Here is a 20,035-nt window from a genome sequence, read left to right as displayed (position 1 = left end):
TCTGTCTGTCTGTCGCTCTCGCTCTCGCTCTCGCTCTCGCTCTCGCTCTCTATGGGAAGCAACCTCTTTACAATGGCCATTTAAACAGCTCACAGCCTTAAATCATTGCCATGGAGTCGATGTACTCATCTCACACAGTTTCTATGCATACCTGGATGGAAATTGTAAGTGCATTTTAGTCTGTTTTAATAGCAGTATTTATCATCAAGACTACATGCTCTTCAGATGCTGTTACAGTACCTATGCAGTATACATTACTGTATAATACATAGTATGTGTTATACACTGAGTTTACCAAACATTAGGAACACCTTCCTAATATTGAATTGCACCCCCTCAAAACAGACTCAGTTCGCCAGGGCATGGACTCTACAAGGTGTCGAAAGCGTTCCACAGGGATGCTGGCCCATGTTGACTCCAATGCTTCCCACAGTTATGTCAAGTTGACTGGATGTCCTTTGGGTGGTGGATCATTCTTGATACACACGGGAAACTGTCGAGCGTGAAAAACCCAGCAGCGTTGCAGTTGATGACACAAACCGGTGTGCCTGGCACCTACTACCGTACCCCGTTAAAAGGCACTTATATTTTTTGTCTTGCCCATTCACCCTCTGAATGGAACACATACACAATCCATGTCTCAATTGTCTCAAGGCTTAAAAATCATTCTTTAACCTGTCTCCTCCTCTTTATCTACACTTATTGAAGTGGATTTAACGAGTGACATCAATAAGGGATCATTGCTTTCACCTGAAATGGCCTGGTCAGTCTGGCTTGAAAAGAGCAGGTGTTCTTAATGTTTTGTATTGTCAATGTATTCTGGTGTGTAGTGTTACTGTATGTGTGAAGGAGGACATAGTTACATTATTTCATGTTACTAAAGCACTCTGTTGTAACCTATTTTTCTCAAATTGAAATCATTTTTTATCATGTTTATATTTTCATATCCTTATCATGCAAACTTGCTGTTGAACAGTTTCTATAAAGGTCCATGTTGATTACGATGAATTGTAAATGTATTGACATACATTTGAAACTGAACTTTTCTCTTCCACTGTTGTCCTTCAAAGCCATGTTGTTATGTTCACTATGATTCAGCCTTTAAATAAAAATGATATACACTTTACATGATATATATGATGGAGACAACACATCTAGTGTCGGTGACATAAGGTTTTATTGAAACAATAGTAAGGCCTGGGGAAAACCATTGAACTTGACATTGACTGCTGTTACGTTAATTGCGTGATCCTTATACTCCTGACTGGCTGACACCAAACAAATACAATTTAAAGGCAATGTTCCCACATTGGTGGAGACTGCATTCACGGTAAACACTGCATATATCGTCTCAATCGGAAAATTACCTTTAAATTGTTATTGCGAAAACTGTAGCGATACAGATTGATAACTAGTGAGGTTATGTCTGTCAGTGTGATTTCCTCAAAGCTTTGTCTCCCTGCCTCTGTTGGTTCAGATGATTGTAATATTCTAGGTTTCTTAATGGTGAGATACCGAATAGAAACAGCCTAATGTTGCTGACGTCGTATAAAATATATTTCAATCTTACTGCAGATTGTAGCAGGTGCAAAGCCTTATCTAAACCTGTGGTTCCATTAAAGCCCTTATTATTGGTCACTTGCATGCTATTTGCATACGTTAAAAAAACAAATAAAGTCTCCATTTTATTATCAGAAGACTGCATTGGGTCACTGCTCCTAAATATCCTTGGATGAATTTAGAAGCAGGGGTGGGCTGAAATAATGACAACATTATCACAATACGAAGACATGAAATGAGAAACCTACGTTTTACATGTGGTGGGGGAGTAGAGCTAGTCTATTACAGTACCTTATTGGCATTGCAATTGTGCACCAGTGCTCTGTATCAGATATACAGGGTTATGACAGCCTCTTCTACTCTAATCAAAGCAACACATTCTAACCTAAAAGCTCAATATTCTTTGACACATTTCCTTTTTCAAAATGTAAAAAATCAACAAAAAGCCTCCTCCCACTGGCAGTCAGAAGAAAGGAGGTTGGCGGGGCATAGAGGGTTCCCCATTAAGTCTCAAGGCTGGAGCTGCTCAGTGCGTGCGGTAAAGTCAGGCGGCAGGGTTTGGGGTTAAAGGTGAGGGTTCACAGCTCCAGCTCAGCCATGGCCCGCTCCAGGGGGTCGCTGGTCCAGTACTCATGGTCCCAGCCCAGGAACCAGCCGGTGAACGTGGGTGGCTCGAACCCTTGCTTGATCTTCACGATGGGTGTCCTGAGGTCACGGTTGGCAGGGTCCGTCTCAATGTAACGCACAGCTGGGGGAGGAGGGGATTCAATTATAGTTCTATAGAGAGCAGTTTTCCCAGTGGGAAACTTCTCAATCAAATGATTTTAGTCATGAGTAATGCACTCAAAAAGAAAAGGTGGCATGAACATTCTCTATGTAAAACCGTCTGCAAGATAATTCATAAATCATTTATTAAATTAAGCAGTTTTCAATTTGATTACTTACCGGAGGCCATCGCCTCAGTCTTCTCCTCTTCGTGGGCTTCATTCCCGATCCAGACAAACACCTAGAAGAGGATATTCAACTTTCATTAGACTATGTACAGCAATTCATATGTTATCCACTGTGTTACTGTGCAGGTGTAAGATCTTAATTTGTTCAGCTGGACTTGTTGCTGAGAATGTTCCTTTACCACAGGAAATGCAGATGAGCTTTGTGATTTACATCAATTCACTGACAACCCACACGAACACAGGGTTACAGTAAGAGTATTGCACTTTTTATGTAGTTTACTTTAGTCAACCTTATTTTGCTGTTAAAATATAGGTCCAATTAAGATCCTATATCTGCATACTTAATAACATTCACATCTCAGAAAATACCACATGCTAATTTATCTACCTGATCCCATGTGTCCAGGATCATGACATCATCAGTGGCCAGATCTTCTTGGGTCATCTCCCCAGGCACCTCCTCAATCTGGGTGGAGAAGGGGACAAGGCATTTGAAAAAACAGGGTTAAAGATGTTTAACCATGAATGGCTTATGGTATTAATAATGGGACTCACAATGAAGTTTCCAGACTTGTTGGAGCAGGCAAAGAGCCTGGGTGGATGGGCGTCCATCTTGTCCTTGCTTCTGAGTCTGGAGGAGGTGCGGTACGCTGCCTTCCCTCCTAGAGCCTCCCAGAAATCATCTGCATAGACACACACAATAGTCAGTTGGTTATGACATGCCACAGCCAGCCACAGAGCAAAGGTAAGCCAATGTCATTGGCACAATGTACATACCGGTCTCTCCGCCCTCAGGCAATTCTGAGGAGGACACCCCCAGGATAACACATAGCTGCTGGGTGCCATTTTTCTCAGTGTCACTGGCCCCCTGGCCCATCCACACGAAGGAGGCTCCAGGAGTCACCAGGAGGAAGGCATCGTTGGAGTTCAGGTTGGAGGACACAGCATCAACCTAGAGGTGGATAAGACATGGTGGGTAGAAAATGACCACGAGTGTCATGCCTGTAAATATATTGCAGTTTAGTAGCTGATTTCAGAAAAAAGAGAGGCATTGTCCTCATGTCACTCACTTCCACAGCTCTTGTACACCCTGCAGAGTTGGAGCGCACCTGGAAGAGGCGTGTTTCTGCGGGGGCGGACTGGCCCCCATCTCTGGACGTACCTCCCTTGTACACCACCATGGGTTGCCCCCCAAACATGCTCATGAGGTGAGCTGGCTCCTTGCCCTGGGCCACCCTCACCTGGACCACACAGAGCAAACTAGTTAACAAACATACACTGGGTATACCAAACATTAAGAACACCTGCTCTTTCCATGACAGACTGACCAGGTGAATCCAGGTAAATGCTACGAACCCTTATTTAATGTCACTTGTTAAATCCACTTCTATCATTGCAGATAAAGGGGAGGTGACAGGGGAGGGTAGCCTAGTGGTTAGAGCGTTGGACTAGTAACCGAAAGGTTGCAAGATTGAATCCCCGAGATGACAAGGTAAAAATCTGTCGTTCTGCCCCTGAACAAGGCAGTTAACCTACTGTTCCTAGGCCATCATTGAAAATAAGAATTTGTTCTTAACTGACTTGCCTAGTTAAATAATTAAAAATAAGGAGTTTAATCATTGAGACATTTTTTATTTATTTCACCTTTATTTAACCAGGTAGGCTAGTTGAGAACAAGTTTGCATTTGCAACTGCGACCTGGCCAAGATAAAGCGTAGCAATTCGACATATACAACAACACAGAGTTACACATGGATTGTGTGTGTGTGCCATTCAGAGGGTGAATGGGCAAGACAAAAACATTTAAGTGCCTTTGAACGGGGTATGATAGTAGGTGACAGGCGCACCGGTTTGTGTCAAGAACTACAATGCTGCTATGTTTTTCACACTCAACAGTTTTCCGTGTGCATCAAGTAGGGTCCACCACCAAAAGGACATCCAGCCAACTTGACAACTGTGGGAAGCATTGGAGTCAACATGGGCCAGTGTGGTGAAAAACAAAAAGAAGTGGATCTTTGGAAGAATATAATTGTATTTAATTACATCTATTTGGAAATCTATGGACATACTTGCAATGCAGCCTTGCATGTGTCTGCAAATATTTCCCACAGGGTGGCAGCAGTGAGCTCTGAACAACAAGGCATGAAAACACTAAGCACCAAGTGTTGTACAGCGCTCCCCACCCTACTCTCCCAGCATGCTGTGTATCTGTCTGGCTGGCTGACAACAGGAAGTCCTGTTTAGTGGATGCAGCAAGCTTGTCTCGCCATCCGCCAGCACAAAGGGGCCTTCTCTCTCTCCTCCCCTTAAAGAGCAACTGCTCCTAAAAAAGCAACTTCTTGATTAGAAAATGGCCAATGTGGCATCGATGAGTCAGAAAAATGTATTTTGTGTAAAAATTAACTACAAAGTGTAAATAGAATAATTATGATCATAATGTCAGTCTCGTCCAAAACTGAGATTTGCGAGATGATAGGATAAATTGTGCAGTATGTCACGGAATGACGAGTACCGTAACAGTTTTCAGTGGGCTGTGTTTATTTGAATTGTTCCCACAGCTGGCAGCACCCAATCATCAATTCAGAGCGCAGTTGCATGCGACCCAAACGTAATGCCCATGGTCAATTTGGTTTGACATTCGATTTCCTATCGGGGCTAGTTAGGGACCATCAGTAAATTACACAATGTACATAGGACAATATTTTAAAAAGGTCCATAGCTCCAAATTTCAATTACTTAATAACCTCAAACCAACTAAAATCATATACAAATATTAAAAGCATTTAATGAGAGAACTAAAAGATGTGCAACATGAAAATGTTATCCCACTTACATTGTGTAATTTATTGACGGTCCCTAACTATCCCAAGCAATGGGCTATCCAAAGTCTGACTGTGTGCCTTTCTCACTGTTTAGTCTCTCGAGTGTGTTTGTTCTCCCCTTAACACCATTCCTGACATTTTGGGACCTGGGTGAGCCTGCACAAAGCCTTGTTCAGTTTTATTTGTTTTCAAAATTGGAGACTACAAATCGGAGAAATAGAGATTAGGTGCATATTGCACAGAGTTAATGAAGAAGTCTACCTCTGTACTGAAAACATGTGTGAGGCAATGTTGCAATCTTGGATGTTTAGTGTGATGACTAATTTCCATGCACTGAGTTCCTCTAAATACTGTTTCTATTGAATGACTATGAATCACACTGTTACAAATGTATGTATGATTGTGTGTCAAATTAAATCAAATTGAATTTGTCACATGCGCCAAATTCAACAGTTGTAGACCTTACAGTGAAATGTTTACTTACAAGCCCTTAACCAACAATGTTTACTTACAAGCCCCTAACCAACAATGTTTACTTACAAGCCCTTAACCAACAATGTTTACTTACAAGCCCCTAACCAACCATGTTTACTTACAAGCCCCTAACCAACCATGTTTACTTACAAGCCCCTAACCAACCATGTTTACTTACAAGCCCTTAACCAACCATGTTTACTTACAAGCCCTTAACCAACAATGCTTACTTGCAAGCCCCTAACCAACAATGTTTACTTACAACCCCTTAACCAACAATGTTTACTTACAAGCCCCTAACCAACAATGTTTACTTACAAGTCCCTAACCAACAATGCTTACTTACAAGCCCCTAACCAACAATGCTTACTTGCAAGCCCCTAACCAACAATGCTTACTTACAAGCCCTTAACCAACAATGTTTACTTACAAGCCCCTAACCAACAATGTTTACTTACAAGCCCCTAACCAACAATGTTTACTTACAAGCCCCTAACCAACAATGTTTACTTACAAGCCCCTAACCAACCATGTTTACTTACAAGCCCCTAACCAACCATGTTTAATTACAAGCCCCTAACCAACAATGTTTACTTACAAGCCCCTAACCAACAATGTTTACTTACAAGCCCCTAACCAACAATGTTTACTTACAAGCCCCTAACCAACAATGTTTACTTACAAGCCCCTAACCAACAATGTTTACTTACAAGCCCCTAACCAACAATGTTTACTTACAAGCCCCTAACCAACAATGTTTACTTACAAGCCCTTAACCAACAATGTTTACTTACAAGCCCTTAACCAACAATGTTTACTTACAAGCCCCTAACCAACAATGTTTACTTACAAGCCCCTAACCAACAATGTTTACTTACAAGCCCCTAACCAACAATGTTTACTTACAAGCCCCTAACCAACAATGTTTACTTACAAGCCCCTAACCAACAATGTTTACAAGCCCCTAACCAACAATGTTTACTTACCCTAACCAACAATGTTTACTTACAAGCCCCTAACCAACAATGTTTACTTACAAGCCCCTAACCAACAATGTTTACTTACAAGCCCCTAACCAACAATGTTTACTTACAAGCCCCTAACCAACAATGTTTACTTACAAGCCCTTAACCAACAATGTTTACTTACAAGCCCCTAACCAACAATGTTTACTTACAAGCCCCTAACCAACAATGTTTACTTACAAGCCCCTAACCAACAATGTTTACTTACAAGCCCCTAACCAACAATGTTTACTTACAAGCCCCTAACCAACAATGTTTACTTACAAGCCCCTAACCAACAATGTTTACTTACAAGCCCCTAACCAACAATGTTTACTTACAAGCCCCTAACCAACAATGTTTACTTACAAGCCCCTAACCAACAATGTTTACTTACAAGCCCTTAACCAACAATGTTTACTTACAAGCCCCTAACCAACAATGTTTACTTACAAGCCCTTAACCAACAATGTTTACTTACAAGCCCCTAACCAACAATGTTTACTTACAAGCCCTTAACCAACAATGTTTACTTACAAGCCCCTAACCAACAATGTTTACTTACAAGCCCCTAACCAACAATGTTTACTTACAAGCCCTTAACCAACAATGTTTACTTACAAGCCCCTAACCAACCATGTTTACTTACAAGCCCCTAACCAACAATGTTTACTTACAAGCCCTTAACCAACAATGTTTACTTACAAGCCCCTAACCAACAATGTTTACTTACAAGCCCCTAACCAACAATGTTTACTTACAAGCCCCTAACCAACAATGTTTACTTACAAGCCCCTAACCAACAATGTTTACTTACAAGCCCCTAACCAACAATGTTTACTTACAAGCCCCTAACCAACAATGTTTACTTACAAGCCTCTAACCAACAATGCTTTAACACTTTTTTTTCTTAAAACTTCTTTAGTAAAAAATAGATAAGTTAAAAAAAATAGAAAATAAAATTAACAAATAATTAAACAGCAGCAGTAAAATAACAATAACAAGGCTACATACAGGGGTTACCGGTACAGAGTCAATATGCGGGGGCACCGGTTAGTTGAGGAATTAGGTACATGTTGGTAGAGTTATTAACGTGACTATGCATAGAAGATAAACAGAGAGGAGCAGCAGTGTAAAAGAGGGGTCTGGGTAGCCATCAGCTGTTAGGGTTTGTGACTGACTTTTCCACCCTGGTGGGCTTTTCCACAAATGTAGGATCACCGTTAGTCATGCATTATAACAAATCAATTAAATAACTACGTAGTGCAGGTCCCCATTTTTCACACTGGCTATAGACAGGAAGGTGAGACTGACAGGCACAAACAGACAGATACACAGAAAGAGATGGTTGCAGACATTCCCAGAGCATGTAACCTTATACAGAGCCAGGGCATGATCTAGCCAAATCATAATGAACTGCAGTATATAAGACAACCTACAACAGCGTTTCCCTAACTCGGTTCGGGGACACCAAGGTGTGCATCTTTTGGTTGTTTCTCTGGCACTACACAGCTGATTCAAATAATCAAAGCTTGATGATGAGTTCCTTATTTGAATCAGCTGTGTAGTGCTAGGACAAAAAAAAAAAGTGCACCCCTTGGGGTCCCCAGGACCGAGTTTGGGAAAATCTGACCTAGAATCACTGGTGGCCTCTATATAACATATGCAATGGTCCTTGCTTGAGTTGAGCACATCTCATAAGGACGAGCAAGACAGCTCTTTGTCCCTACAACAGGTCAGGGAATTGGCTCGTCTGGGAACAGTAACTGTGCCAGAGTGATGAAGCAACAGAATCCGAGAGGATAAAGGGAACACCCTCATAAACATGGCCCTTAATGTCCTGTTTTGGGTCCCTGTTGATTTCAACCAGCTGATTGCTCTGTAAACACATTGAGCCATATCAGTTAAATACTCTGCGCTGTACTGAGTTATGCAGCCCTGAGAGGGGAGTACCAGGGTGGTAATAGGAGCACCTGAAACCTGGGGAGAGACAGCAAATGAACGACAGGAAACAATGAGAGGAAGAGGGAGAGTGACACACGGGGTTACTGGTTCGAATATAGATGAGGCTAAGAGGAAACCATAGAAAAAAGGAATATGCCACTTCTATACACACACACACACACACCCACCCACTTACAAACACACATTCATTACCTGAACAGGCCCACCACCAAGCTCATCGTCCAACTGGGCACCCAAGATGGCCGAAGCACCAATTTCGTCCTGGGAAGAGTCACTTCCTTGCCTGAGAGACATTCGAGTTAGCAATGTATCTCTTCTGATTGTCTCTCTACTGTTTAATGTTACTTTTACTTTAGTGTCTCTCTTACCACATGTAGATGATGTGCCCTTGGCGTCCTCCATGGTGGTAGTTATAGAGGATGATGTAACTGTCTCCGCCATAGAACTGTCCATGTGTGGAGGGGTCCACTTCCACCTTGTCTGATCCCTCAATACGCCAGATCTGTACATAAACATACGCATGATGTGACCCCTAATGGTGGCAGGCTACCAAAACAGAGCTATACATGTAAATACAAATTCATGCCCCTGTCATTTGGTTGCTATCTGTTCATAAGAGATTTCCTACTTCAATATCCTTCCTCTATCGGCTACCTTGGTCTGAAACCCTAGCATACCTCCCTCACAGTCTACATAGATTAGCTCACAGAATTCTTTTTACTGTATAATAGCCCTAATACATAAAGTTGATAGTGACAAGCAATACTGGGGCGGCAGGTAGCCTAGTGGTTAGAGCATTGGGCCAGTAACCGAAAGGTTGCTAGATTGAATCCCAGAGCTGACAAGGTAAAAATCTGTTGTGCTGCCCCTGAACAAGGCAGTTAACTGTTCCTAGGCCATCATTGTAAATAAGAATTAGTTCTTAACTGACTTGCCTAGTTAAATACAGGTTAAATTAAAAATAAATACTCATCCTCATAGTTACTCTAAGAAAGATTACTGGGAAGGCTTGTCATACAATGTGGGCACAGGCCCAGCCATTGGTCTTGTCCACCCACCTGCTTCTCTCCGTTGCCACCATCCACCATGCCGTGCTGGGCAGACATGGCGGGGGAGTCGTGGAGTGTGGCAGCATCAAATGGCACCTTCTCGATCTTGGCGATGCTGTTGGAGACATAGGCCACACCCAGACCCTCCGTCTGGTCTTTGTCACGCCAGTTCTTGAAGAACTGTTTGAAGAGAGGCGTCTCTCCCATCTCCGGCAGGATCTGCACCTGGGTGTGTTTGGGGTAGCCCATCTTCTTGATGAACTCATCTGCTGCCTTCATGGCTGCCTTACGCTCCTCCAGGTTGGCTTCTTTACCTGGGTGAGAGTGTGTGGAAGTTGGGTGAGAAATACAAAAAGTGGGTTTAATGAATTCAACCACTTAGAAACTATAAAGATGGAGGACTTTATATAAATAACGGAGGACAATTATATTTTGAATTAAGAACAACACCTTTCAGTTGCATCCAGGGGTATCAATTGTGTACGGTAGGGTATGGTGCTCGCCATAGCTCAACACCAAAAATGTCGAATAGGCTACTAAAATCATTCCAATCCTGATTAAAAGGCAAATGTACTTTAGTGGTATTAGAAGGCTGACTTTAGAACTATGCGGACACCTGGGAGTGGGAGGGAAGGTTGTTTGTGTGGCTGGCAAGATTTATGGGAGGCGCTTCGATGCAGCTACAGGGAACAGCAACACTTTTTCTCAAAAGAGTGCAGAGTTAAAGATGGCTGTAGTAGATGGCTTTGGCTAGGTAACTGCTGTTTGACTTACCATGAAACTAAACTAGTTTTAATCCCTCGTACGTTGCAACCAACTATTGTATGACGTGTTTGTCGAATGTTAAGTCCCCTATTGACTGAGGTGATTGAAGCTACCGCAACAAGATGATAATTGCTGGAAGTTGTTTTTGCTGTTCTCCAAGTTGCATTTTTGAGTTTTTAAATGGTGTAGAAATGCAGTAAATGAGCTTCAATTTGATATACATTTCTTGGAGGTTAAGCTGAAATGACACCCGTGGTTGCATCATATGCTCTCTGTGGAAGTTTATCATGTGAAACTGTCCAAGACAATGTCTCATTCTCTAAATATGGTCTGTAATGCTATGTGTTACCAAATGGACATGACAGCAGCCATACCATGCCAAAACAATTCCAGCAACAGTATTATGCTTTCATTGACTGGTTGAATTGGTGGAGAGTGTTGCAAACTGTGAAAAATCAGCTGATCATAAATATGTCTTTGATATTGGGTGACCCCAGCTGACCTTTCCAGATGAAGATCTTGCCATCGGAGCCGTGATCCAGGATGAAGCAGTCGCTGGACTCCAATGCACTCTGGGAGAATGGGTTCTCTGCTGCCACCATGGACATGGACATGTCTCCACTGGCATTTGACACCTGGGGGAGAGGAGGAGCAACAGAGGAAGAATTGCAGAGAGATCAGAGACGTGTATGTGAAAAGTCCTCAGGGTCTATATGAGATGTTCTCATTATGCAGCTAGACCAGTTGATCTTGGTTTCAGTAGATTGTTCCCTGTATTCCCACCTTGTACAGTTTGGCCATCTTCCTGTTTGAGGCATCAGCTTTGATGTCATCAGAAGATCCTTCAGGAAAGTGGGGTTTATCTCCCAGAACCTGAAGACGCACAGAGAAGTTCCCTTTTAGATATACTGTTGAAAATTAAACAATGCTTTAACCACAGCTGGAGTTTATTCAAAAGTCCATTATGCACCATTAAACACCACAATAAACGTCAACCAATCACAGACAGAAAGAGCGATAAAGAGAGTAAGAAGACTCTCCTGTTCTTTAGTTGTTTATGATCTCACCTCTATCATCTTGTCTCGCTCGGCTCCCTCGTCACACACGTACACGCGGGCTCGCCCACTGCGCTCGTTGTCACGGATACCCTTGGCAACCTGAGTGGCCTTCAGCTTCTCAAAGTGGTTGCTCTGGGAGCCACACCACTGGTAGATCTCCTGTGGGAGGAGGGATACATAACAAACAGGATACGTGATGTGGTCAGCATCGACCAGGAATTTGTTTTCAAGAATTGTATGTGTATTTGGACAATCTCTCTATTAAACGTTTCTCTTTTCTCTTAAGCAAGACGTGAAACATACAATGTGCATGCTTCTCTGTTTATTTTATTGAAATGTGACGCCAATGTTTGAAGACGCTATGTCCTATGAAATTAAAAGTACACAGTCTTCCTCAGCCTGATGGTAACTCACGCTGCCCAGGTCCAGGATGAAGCAGTCTCCCTGGTTGAAGCTGTCCCAGCTGACAGGCACCTCCGTCGCCCTGACAACACGTCGACCTTTGACCTGTAGCACCCGCTGCATAACCACCTCGTTGGTAACAACATGTTTGAACCCAGATGCTACGCCTCCTTTCTAAAACAGTGACAAAAGATATGTCACGGTTAATATGGAGCCATTCACATTTCTAGGGCATATTTCCACCATTAGATTAGATTAACTTTATTATCACAAAAAGGAGACAATACAAGGAGGGCATACTTTATACCTATTAAAAGGTTGATGTACTCCAAAACCATTTAGGTATAGAGACTTGTTTATAACAATACCCCTGTCTGAGGTATGAATGCAATATTATGTGTGTCATGACCTGGGTTTAAGCGCAATAATGACAAAACTGTCAAAGAAAATTCTAATTGTCATCTCAAATAACATCTCCTCACCAAGTACTTCAGTCCAGCCTTGAAGTAACCCAGCAATACTTTGGACTCATGTCCCTGGACCTCACGGTACTGGATGGGTTTACCTCCCAGATAGTCATCCATCTGGACTGTGAAGATGGCTGCTGCTCCACTCTCATCCTGGGTGCAAAAGTCGCCTGGGGCAGAAAAACCACAGAAGTTAAACTCAACCTCTGAATTGCAATGTTTTGCTCTCTTGTCTTTGTACAATGGAGGCCCAACCCCCAATGGCTACTTAGTCTGCTAGATTCCACAGACGTCATGGATGACTATTTCCCTAAAGCAAAACTCAATGGACACATACCGGTACATCGAATGAATCAAGTTTGAGTATCACTCACTTAGTCCATTTCCCATCAATCATAGAGATAGAATTACAGTACATACCCACCACAAGTCACAGTGACTTGAAAGAGGATGCCCATTCTAGTGAAAGTATTTCTATGACGTCAATCATATCCACCAGGGTTTGTAATGCAACCCATCCTGCTCCTGGTTCTGTCCTCACCCAGCCAGAAGTGCAGGTCATACTGCAGGTTCCCGGAGCGCTGCTTGATGGTGTTGAGGATGAGGTAGGCGTCTCCCGTGTAGAAGCTTCCATACAGATTCTCTGGCACGGCCACCAGGTCAAACTTCTCAATCCTCCACACCTGCAGGCCCGCCTGCTGGCCAGCCTTCTCAAACTCAGGATGGTACACCATGCTGCCTGCATGGAAAGATCACATACACACACATGCTTTGATAGAAGATATTGATGATATGGAACACTATTAATTCACCAATTGTCAGAGACAGTAAGATAGTAAGATAAGAACGAATATGACCTCAGGAATAAGATCTAGTGAAAGACAAGAAAGGTCTGTCTCTACAATTTATGGACACAGTTTGCAGAAGGGAGCCACTCCCTTCACTGAGAGCTGTTGTCATGGATATAAAGATAACATTTAGAGTCGTGAGTTAATAATGTGTGATGTGGTGACTCATTGGTGCCCTGTGCTGGGTGTTGGGTGTTTCTTCCTCTCTCTGATGGGAAAGTGCTGTGACTCGGTTTGAGACAGGCAGCCCCAGCAGTGGTGCCACCACAGTATAAGTGTGTGTAGAGAAGAGAGGAGAGAGACCATAGATGAACTACGGCATAGTGCACACACACACACAGCACACTCGCAGTCAGGCACGCAGCCCAATGGGACAGGCCCACAAACTTCACACTTCAGTCATATCAGACACCAAAATGAGGAACTGTATTAAAAGCATGGAGTGGATGGCTACGCTCAGTGAGATTATCACATGTTGTATTTGAGCTCATTTTGGCATGTGGGAATGGTTGAGATTTTTAAGACTTGAGAAGTCTTAACTGTCTAACTTAATACCTATCCTCTTTGCAGATCACTATAGTGACCACAGAATAGCGTGTCAAAATGTTCCTGTTTCAGTTGAAAATATAATCATTTGATCAACACCAGATCATGAAGTCAGATTTACAGCTCCCGGGGATCTAAGGAACCTGCGACTAAACACCCCCCTCTGCAGCTGGATCCTGGACTTCCTGACGGGCTGCCCCCTGGTGGTAAGGGTAGGTTGCAACACATCAACCACGCTGGTCCTTAACACGGGGGCCCCTCAGGGTGCGTGCTCAGTCCCCTCCTGTACTCCCTGTTCATTCATGACTGCACGGCCAGGCACGACTCCAACACCATCATTAAGTTTGCCAATGACACAACAGTGGTAGGCCTGATCACCGATAACGACAAGACAGCCTATAGGGAGGAGGTCGGAGACCTGGCCGTGTGGTGCCAGGACAACCATCTCTCCCTCAACGTGATCAAGACAAAGGAGATGATTGTGGACTACGGGAAAAGGAGGGCCGAGCACGCCCCCATTCTCATAGATGGGGCTGTAGTGGAGCAAATTGAGAGCTTCAAGTTCCTTGGTGTCCACATCACCAACAAACTAACATGGTCCAATCACACCAAGACAGTCATGAAGACGGCACAACAAAACCTATTCCCCCTCAGGAGACTGAAAAGATTTGGCATGTGTCCTCAGATCCTCAAAAGGTTCTACAGCCGCACCATCGAGAGCATCCTGACTGGTTGCATCACTGCCTGGTATGGCAACTACTCTGCCTCTGACCGCAAGGCACTACAGAGGGTAGTGCATACGACACAGTACATCACTGGGGCCAAGCTTCCTGCCATCCAGGACCTCTATACCAGGCGGTGTCAGAGAAAGGCCCTAAAAATTGTCTGAGACTCCAGACACCCTAGTCATAGACTGTTCTCTCTGCTACCGCACGGCAAGCGGTCCCTGAGCGCCAAGTCTAGGTCGAAGAGGCTTCTAAACAGCTTCTACCCCCAAGCCATAAGACTCCTGAACATTTAATCAAATGGCTACCCAGACTATTTGCATTGCCCCCTCCTATTTTATGCTGCTGCTACTCTCTGTTATTATCTATGCATAGTCACTTTAATAACTCTACCTACATGTACATATTACTTCAATCACCTCAACTAACTGGTGCCCCCGCACATTGACTCTGTACCGTTACCCCCTGTATATAGCCTCGCTATTGTTATTTTACTGCTGCTCTTTAATTATTTGTTACTTTTATTTCTCATTCTTATTTTTTTTTAGGCTAAAAATATATAATAATAATAATAATTAACTGCATTGTTGGTTAGGGCTTGTAAGTAAGCATTTCACTGTAAGGTTGTATTCGCCGCATGTGACAAATACAATTTGATTTGAACTACTGTATATTGACAGATCAGCCCAAGTCAGCTTTTACTTGAAACTCTGTCCAACACCATGAACATTGCCATGCCTCCAGATAGAGAGAACCATATAAATAAATGATGAATGAATAGAATGGGTTTGAAACCTCTAACCCTGGCAATTCGACTGGTAAACTCATCATGGGTACCCTCGCAATGGTTGCTTGGTATTATGAGGTCATTTCCATGGTAAGGTAGAATGTTCATTCAAATGATGCTAACTGATGTGGCTCATGCAATGGAATGCATTTTTTTGTCATGTAATTTGAGTTGATTCAACAAATCACAGCACAGATTGCTGGGTACATTGCTGGGTACACTTCCTGCTTTTGCTTCCTGCTTTGCTCCTATGGGTACATCACGCAATGACCGTTAATCCACCCATTATGCCATCATTGACTTGAATGGGGACAGCCGTTCTATTCATTCTTATTTACATGTATATGGAGAGAACTACACCTGCAGCTCACTATGTTTCCATGCCTTGAACAATTTGTATTAAATGAATTCCAAACTTTAATTCCAAACTTTTTGAAGTGCTTGCAGTATGAAGTATGATGTTACATGACCAAATACCTGTAACTGTGATCTCTACTCTGACAGAGAGAACTGTTCGCTCTGTGAGAACATCAAGGCCCCCAGTGCTAGATCACTACCAAGGTATTTACATATGAAACATCATCTGAGCAAGAGCCTCTGCAGGAAGTTATCTTTCTTTGAGCGGGAAGCCAGCTCCTCTCAGCTCCCACTGTCACGTCTCATCAGAGAAAGCAGCTAATTAAGTTGCATTGCATATATGATTATTTTCTGTATATGATATGAATACATGCATTCATCAAAATATATTGCAGCAACCTGACAAGTGACACTGCTGCAACTTTACTTAGATACAAGCAACGGTATCTTCCTCTGTAATTACTTGTCTGCTTATGTGCTCGGAGAGGGGATGTCATTTGTTTACTGTAAATCATGTCCCTGGGCCTCACAGTGTTGACTAGCAATGCTATACTAGCAGAAATTACTATATGCCTATGTTATGTGTCACTGTCAACACAAACTATACTCTAACTCAGTCACTTCTCTGATGATAATCTCCTCTGTGTTCTGGTCAGTGACTCAGAGGGGGTAGTTTGGTAGACTTCATACTCCACAGGAGGGTGAATAAATAGAACAGATCACCTGACTGCTGGTCCCAGTCTCATTGGCACATGAGGATGCCAAAACAGAGCTGCCCAATGCAAATCCTCAAGACTTACGCAAGTCATTACCCATCCCTCTTCTCCACAACCACATAAAAGTTAGTCAGTCATTCCAGTATTCCCGCCCCTCAGAGACTTGCTGCTGGCCTGTACACTGCACCCCTCCCCCACCAACCAGCCCCTTTTTATTCTTCAGTATCAGATGAACTGGAAAAAAGCTTGGAATGTGTTCTGGGTAAGCTGCTACAAGGTCTTTACTGAGGCCCAGAGAAAGGAGGGATGCTGGATTCGAGAAACTGCAAAGTACTGAGAGCTGTTGCTATAAACCAATTACGTTATAGATTACACGAAATACACAATCATAACAGGAAAACCAAAAAGTTAACTCGTTTTTTGCTCTCAATCTCATAGGGTTCAAGTGTTATGTCTAGTACTCAAATCAATGCATTGATGACGATCTTCATGTCCATCCTAAGTTTCCTATAGTTCGGTTTGGAAGAGAGATTCCTCAGTACTAATTTAGGGGTGACTCATTTTCTCCACTCAGGCTTCTCCCTCAGCTGAGTGTGTCTCGTGTGCCTACCCTCAACTCTACAAGCCTTCCCAGATAGACATTCAGTTTGGCTCCTTTAACCCCTTCTCTCCATCTACATACTGCAGTGTTTACACAGAGTATAACATCACCTGGAGAGGAAGAGAATCAGAGCCAGACTGACTTTATGGCAGTGTAAACACACAACTCCGGTTATAAGGTCGGACATTAGACTTGTGCGTGGGCGGGTACCGTTTCTAAAAGGGTTCAAAGTCAAGGACAAATAACATCTTATTTACCTGGCTTCTCTTTCATTCTCTCTCGCATAAAAGTAATGACGCACATAACACGCGCACAACACTTATATATGGTTATTGCTCCAGCTAACACAGTGGATAATGTGTGTTAAAGTGAGGCACAGAGGGATTAGGTGTGCTGTCATTTGTGGCGTCAGACAGCTTTCCCTGGTCTGGGCCCTCACATCTGTGTGGGTAAGAATCAGACACTTCCCCTGCTGACTGAGTTCCAGGTTGCTCTGTCTCACACACACACACGCATGCACGCACGCACACGCACGCACACACATTCTTTTTTTTACAGACAACCAAAGGCCAACACGCAACACTGTAACTTCCTCTTATATTGGTTATTCATCATGCAAGGCCAGTGTTTGGAGTTGTGAGTGTTTCCATGGTGACTAAGGATGTCCATTTATAGATATGAGAATGCCCAACTGTTGATGGGATATGAACAGTAGGCATAGACAAACAGGCAATCATGTGTGCCATTTGATTGACACACACTTGCACACCCTTTCAAGCAATATACATTTAGCAGGAATATTTTGATATTGTAAAATGATCATGAATAATTTGACAGTCACTGTGCATAGTGAAGCATGCATTCAGAAGCATGTCTCTCTGTGTCGTGCAAAACGTATAAACTCTTATAGAACTTTAACAACGTTATTATGTTATTACAAAGTTGTAACAGTTTGATTAACTATGGTTCACAAAGGGGGGAATCATCAGAGTGTAAGATCTTCTTCCACATATTATAATGGTTTGTGCATCTAAATGTAATCTGACATCTTGATGTTGGAGTCTTTTATTTGTTCTCTTTTTATTGGCAAATGTTTTTCACTGTCGGTCCATATATTACATGGCATCAGATATAATAATTTGGCATAGCTCAATTGAAGTCATTGTCTCTGTTAACATTTTTGTAATTCATAATGATGGCTGTTTTACTCCAATTACGCACAAAAAAAAATCATCTTTCACCAAATATATAGTTTCAGCAAATAGTATCAAAGCAGTGAAACATCCCCAGTAGAAATAGGACTGAATGCATATTTCGTTTATGTTTTAAATCGTAGCCTATGAGTATAGCCTAAGGATCATCGAAAGAATAACGGTCCGGTTCTGGTTAAATCACCGCTTTCAGTGGCATCTATCTTGCTTCATTGATTTAATGCATCATTGTAACAGGCGCCAGAGTGTCGGTACACAAATTCAAATGAATTGCTTACCGTATGCTGTGTGATTTAGACGTTTTCTAGGCCGCGGCGGGTGTTTTGAGGCTGCAGGAGAGGGCTTAATTTGTCAGGACAGTGTCGCTTGGCAGGGTGTGTTGGTGAGTCTGGCTTGGGCCGAGCAACTCCCTAAATGACACTCGCGCTACAGGGGGATCAAGCTGGCATGTAGTGCCGCGTTCAAGTGCAAGTCGGAAACGGAGGGTGTATAACCAGTTAGTAAATAGGATATTTCAGAGTTCCGAATAGCATATGAGCGCGGCATAACCCCTCCTGTCTGGATGACAACCACAGATGACAACGGAGCATGATAGCCTATTACAGCCCACCACTTTTGTATGAATCCCATACGGAGTACAACTGTGTCTTGCAAATCCTCTGTTTTTAATGGCTTGTTTGAAAGCACATAATAAAAATATGTTCTCTTTCTCTCAATGTTATGCATTCAAACGTGACCATAAAACACTGAAAAACGATTAACTAAATACCAGAAAACATTGCCCATGCTTGCATCGCAGTTTATTCTGACAAACGTTTGACACAGGGGCACAACTTTGGTTTTAGAAGTGGGGGGATATAATAATAATAATAATCATTTTTATTTTGTTGGATAAACACTCCAAACAGCCTACCTGACTGCTCAGAGCCATCCGCATGGTCCCAAAGTAAACAGTTGCCACCGTTTGTATCACATTCAGATAAAATGGGGAAGACAAAAATGGGGGGTCCCCTTCCCATCCCCAGTGAAAGCTGCGCCCCTGATAGACATATACAATATTCCGTTTTGATTTAACTACCTCTTTGCTTCTAGGGTGAGTCCTTATGAGGGCAAGTGAAGTCTGTCTGTTGGAAAGGCCATAGCACTATCTGCTGGTAACGCTAAAGTATGGTTGGATGAATGTGATCCTCGTCATTTGAGGTGATTCTCTTGACTAGAGTGTGGATTTCATATGGCCTCTTTTCCAGAGGATTTTTTTTTATTATCACAAAATGCAACTAATTTGATGTATGTCAACTCCCACCCAGCAAGACCATCAAAGGCATTTCATTTTTACAATTATTGTCCAACAAGTGTTTATAGGCCTTGATTGTTTAATCATAGAACTGAGCTCAGCAGGAGCTGCTCAGCAGGAGCTGCTCTACCGTAGGGGTGGGAGGGTCAATAGACCTGAGAAGGCAGAACAGTGCTCGGGTTAGGGTGTAGGGTTTGAGCATAGACTGAAGGTTGGAAGGGGCAGATCCTCTTGCTGTTCCGTAGGCAGGTACCATGGTCTTGTAGTGGATGCGAGCTTCGACTGGAAGCCAGTGGAGTGTGCAGAGGAGTGGGGTGACATGGGAGAACTTGGTAAGGTTGAAACCAGGCAGGCTGCAGCATTCTGGATAAGTTGCAGGGGTTTGATGTCACAAGCAAGGAGCCCAGCCAACAGCGAGTTGCAATAGTCCA

The 20,035-nt window shown here is 42.9% G+C and overlaps 1 protein-coding gene across 1 annotated transcript; it reads right to left on the bottom strand.

Annotated features, from left to right (window-relative positions):
• Positions 1-1,158: 1,158 nt before the first annotated feature.
• On the bottom strand, positions 1,159-18,828 carry LOC112219363 (gelsolin). The gene is made up of 16 exons (XM_024380542.2): positions 18,589-18,828; positions 13,061-13,258; positions 12,535-12,689; positions 12,065-12,226; positions 11,660-11,809; positions 11,376-11,465; positions 11,095-11,227; positions 9,837-10,141; positions 9,147-9,280; positions 8,971-9,061; positions 3,584-3,754; positions 3,291-3,465; positions 3,069-3,196; positions 2,902-2,979; positions 2,506-2,566; positions 1,159-2,308 (listed from the first exon to the last, which is right to left on the bottom strand). Exons 2-16 carry the CDS (start codon positions 13,251-13,253, stop codon positions 2,139-2,141), a joined length of 2,196 nt encoding a protein of 731 aa, XP_024236310.1. The 5' UTR covers positions 13,254-13,258; positions 18,589-18,828; the 3' UTR covers positions 1,159-2,138.
• Positions 18,829-20,035: the final 1,207 nt, after the last annotated feature.

The sequence above is a fragment of the Oncorhynchus tshawytscha genome, linkage group LG20 (assembly GCF_018296145.1).
Source record: "Oncorhynchus tshawytscha isolate Ot180627B linkage group LG20, Otsh_v2.0, whole genome shotgun sequence".
NCBI classification, from domain to species: Eukaryota; Metazoa; Chordata; class Actinopteri; order Salmoniformes; family Salmonidae; genus Oncorhynchus; species Oncorhynchus tshawytscha.
This window is presented reverse-complemented; position numbering and strand designations above follow the sequence as displayed.

Bases quoted from the DNA above. Each gene is read 5' to 3' on its own strand.
- LOC112219363 (XM_024380542.2), bottom strand. From the start codon at position 13,253: ATGGTGTACCATCCTGAGTTTGAGAAGGCTGGCCAGCAGGCGGGCCTG. The intron at 11,810-12,064 runs GTGAGTTACCAT...CTCCTCCCACAG, and splicing joins TCATCCTGGACCTGGGCAGC to GAGATCTACCAGTGGTGTGG. The intron at 11,228-11,375 runs GTGGGAATACAG...CCTCTCCCCCAG, and splicing joins AGATGGCCAAACTGTACAAG to GTGTCAAATGCCAGTGGAGA.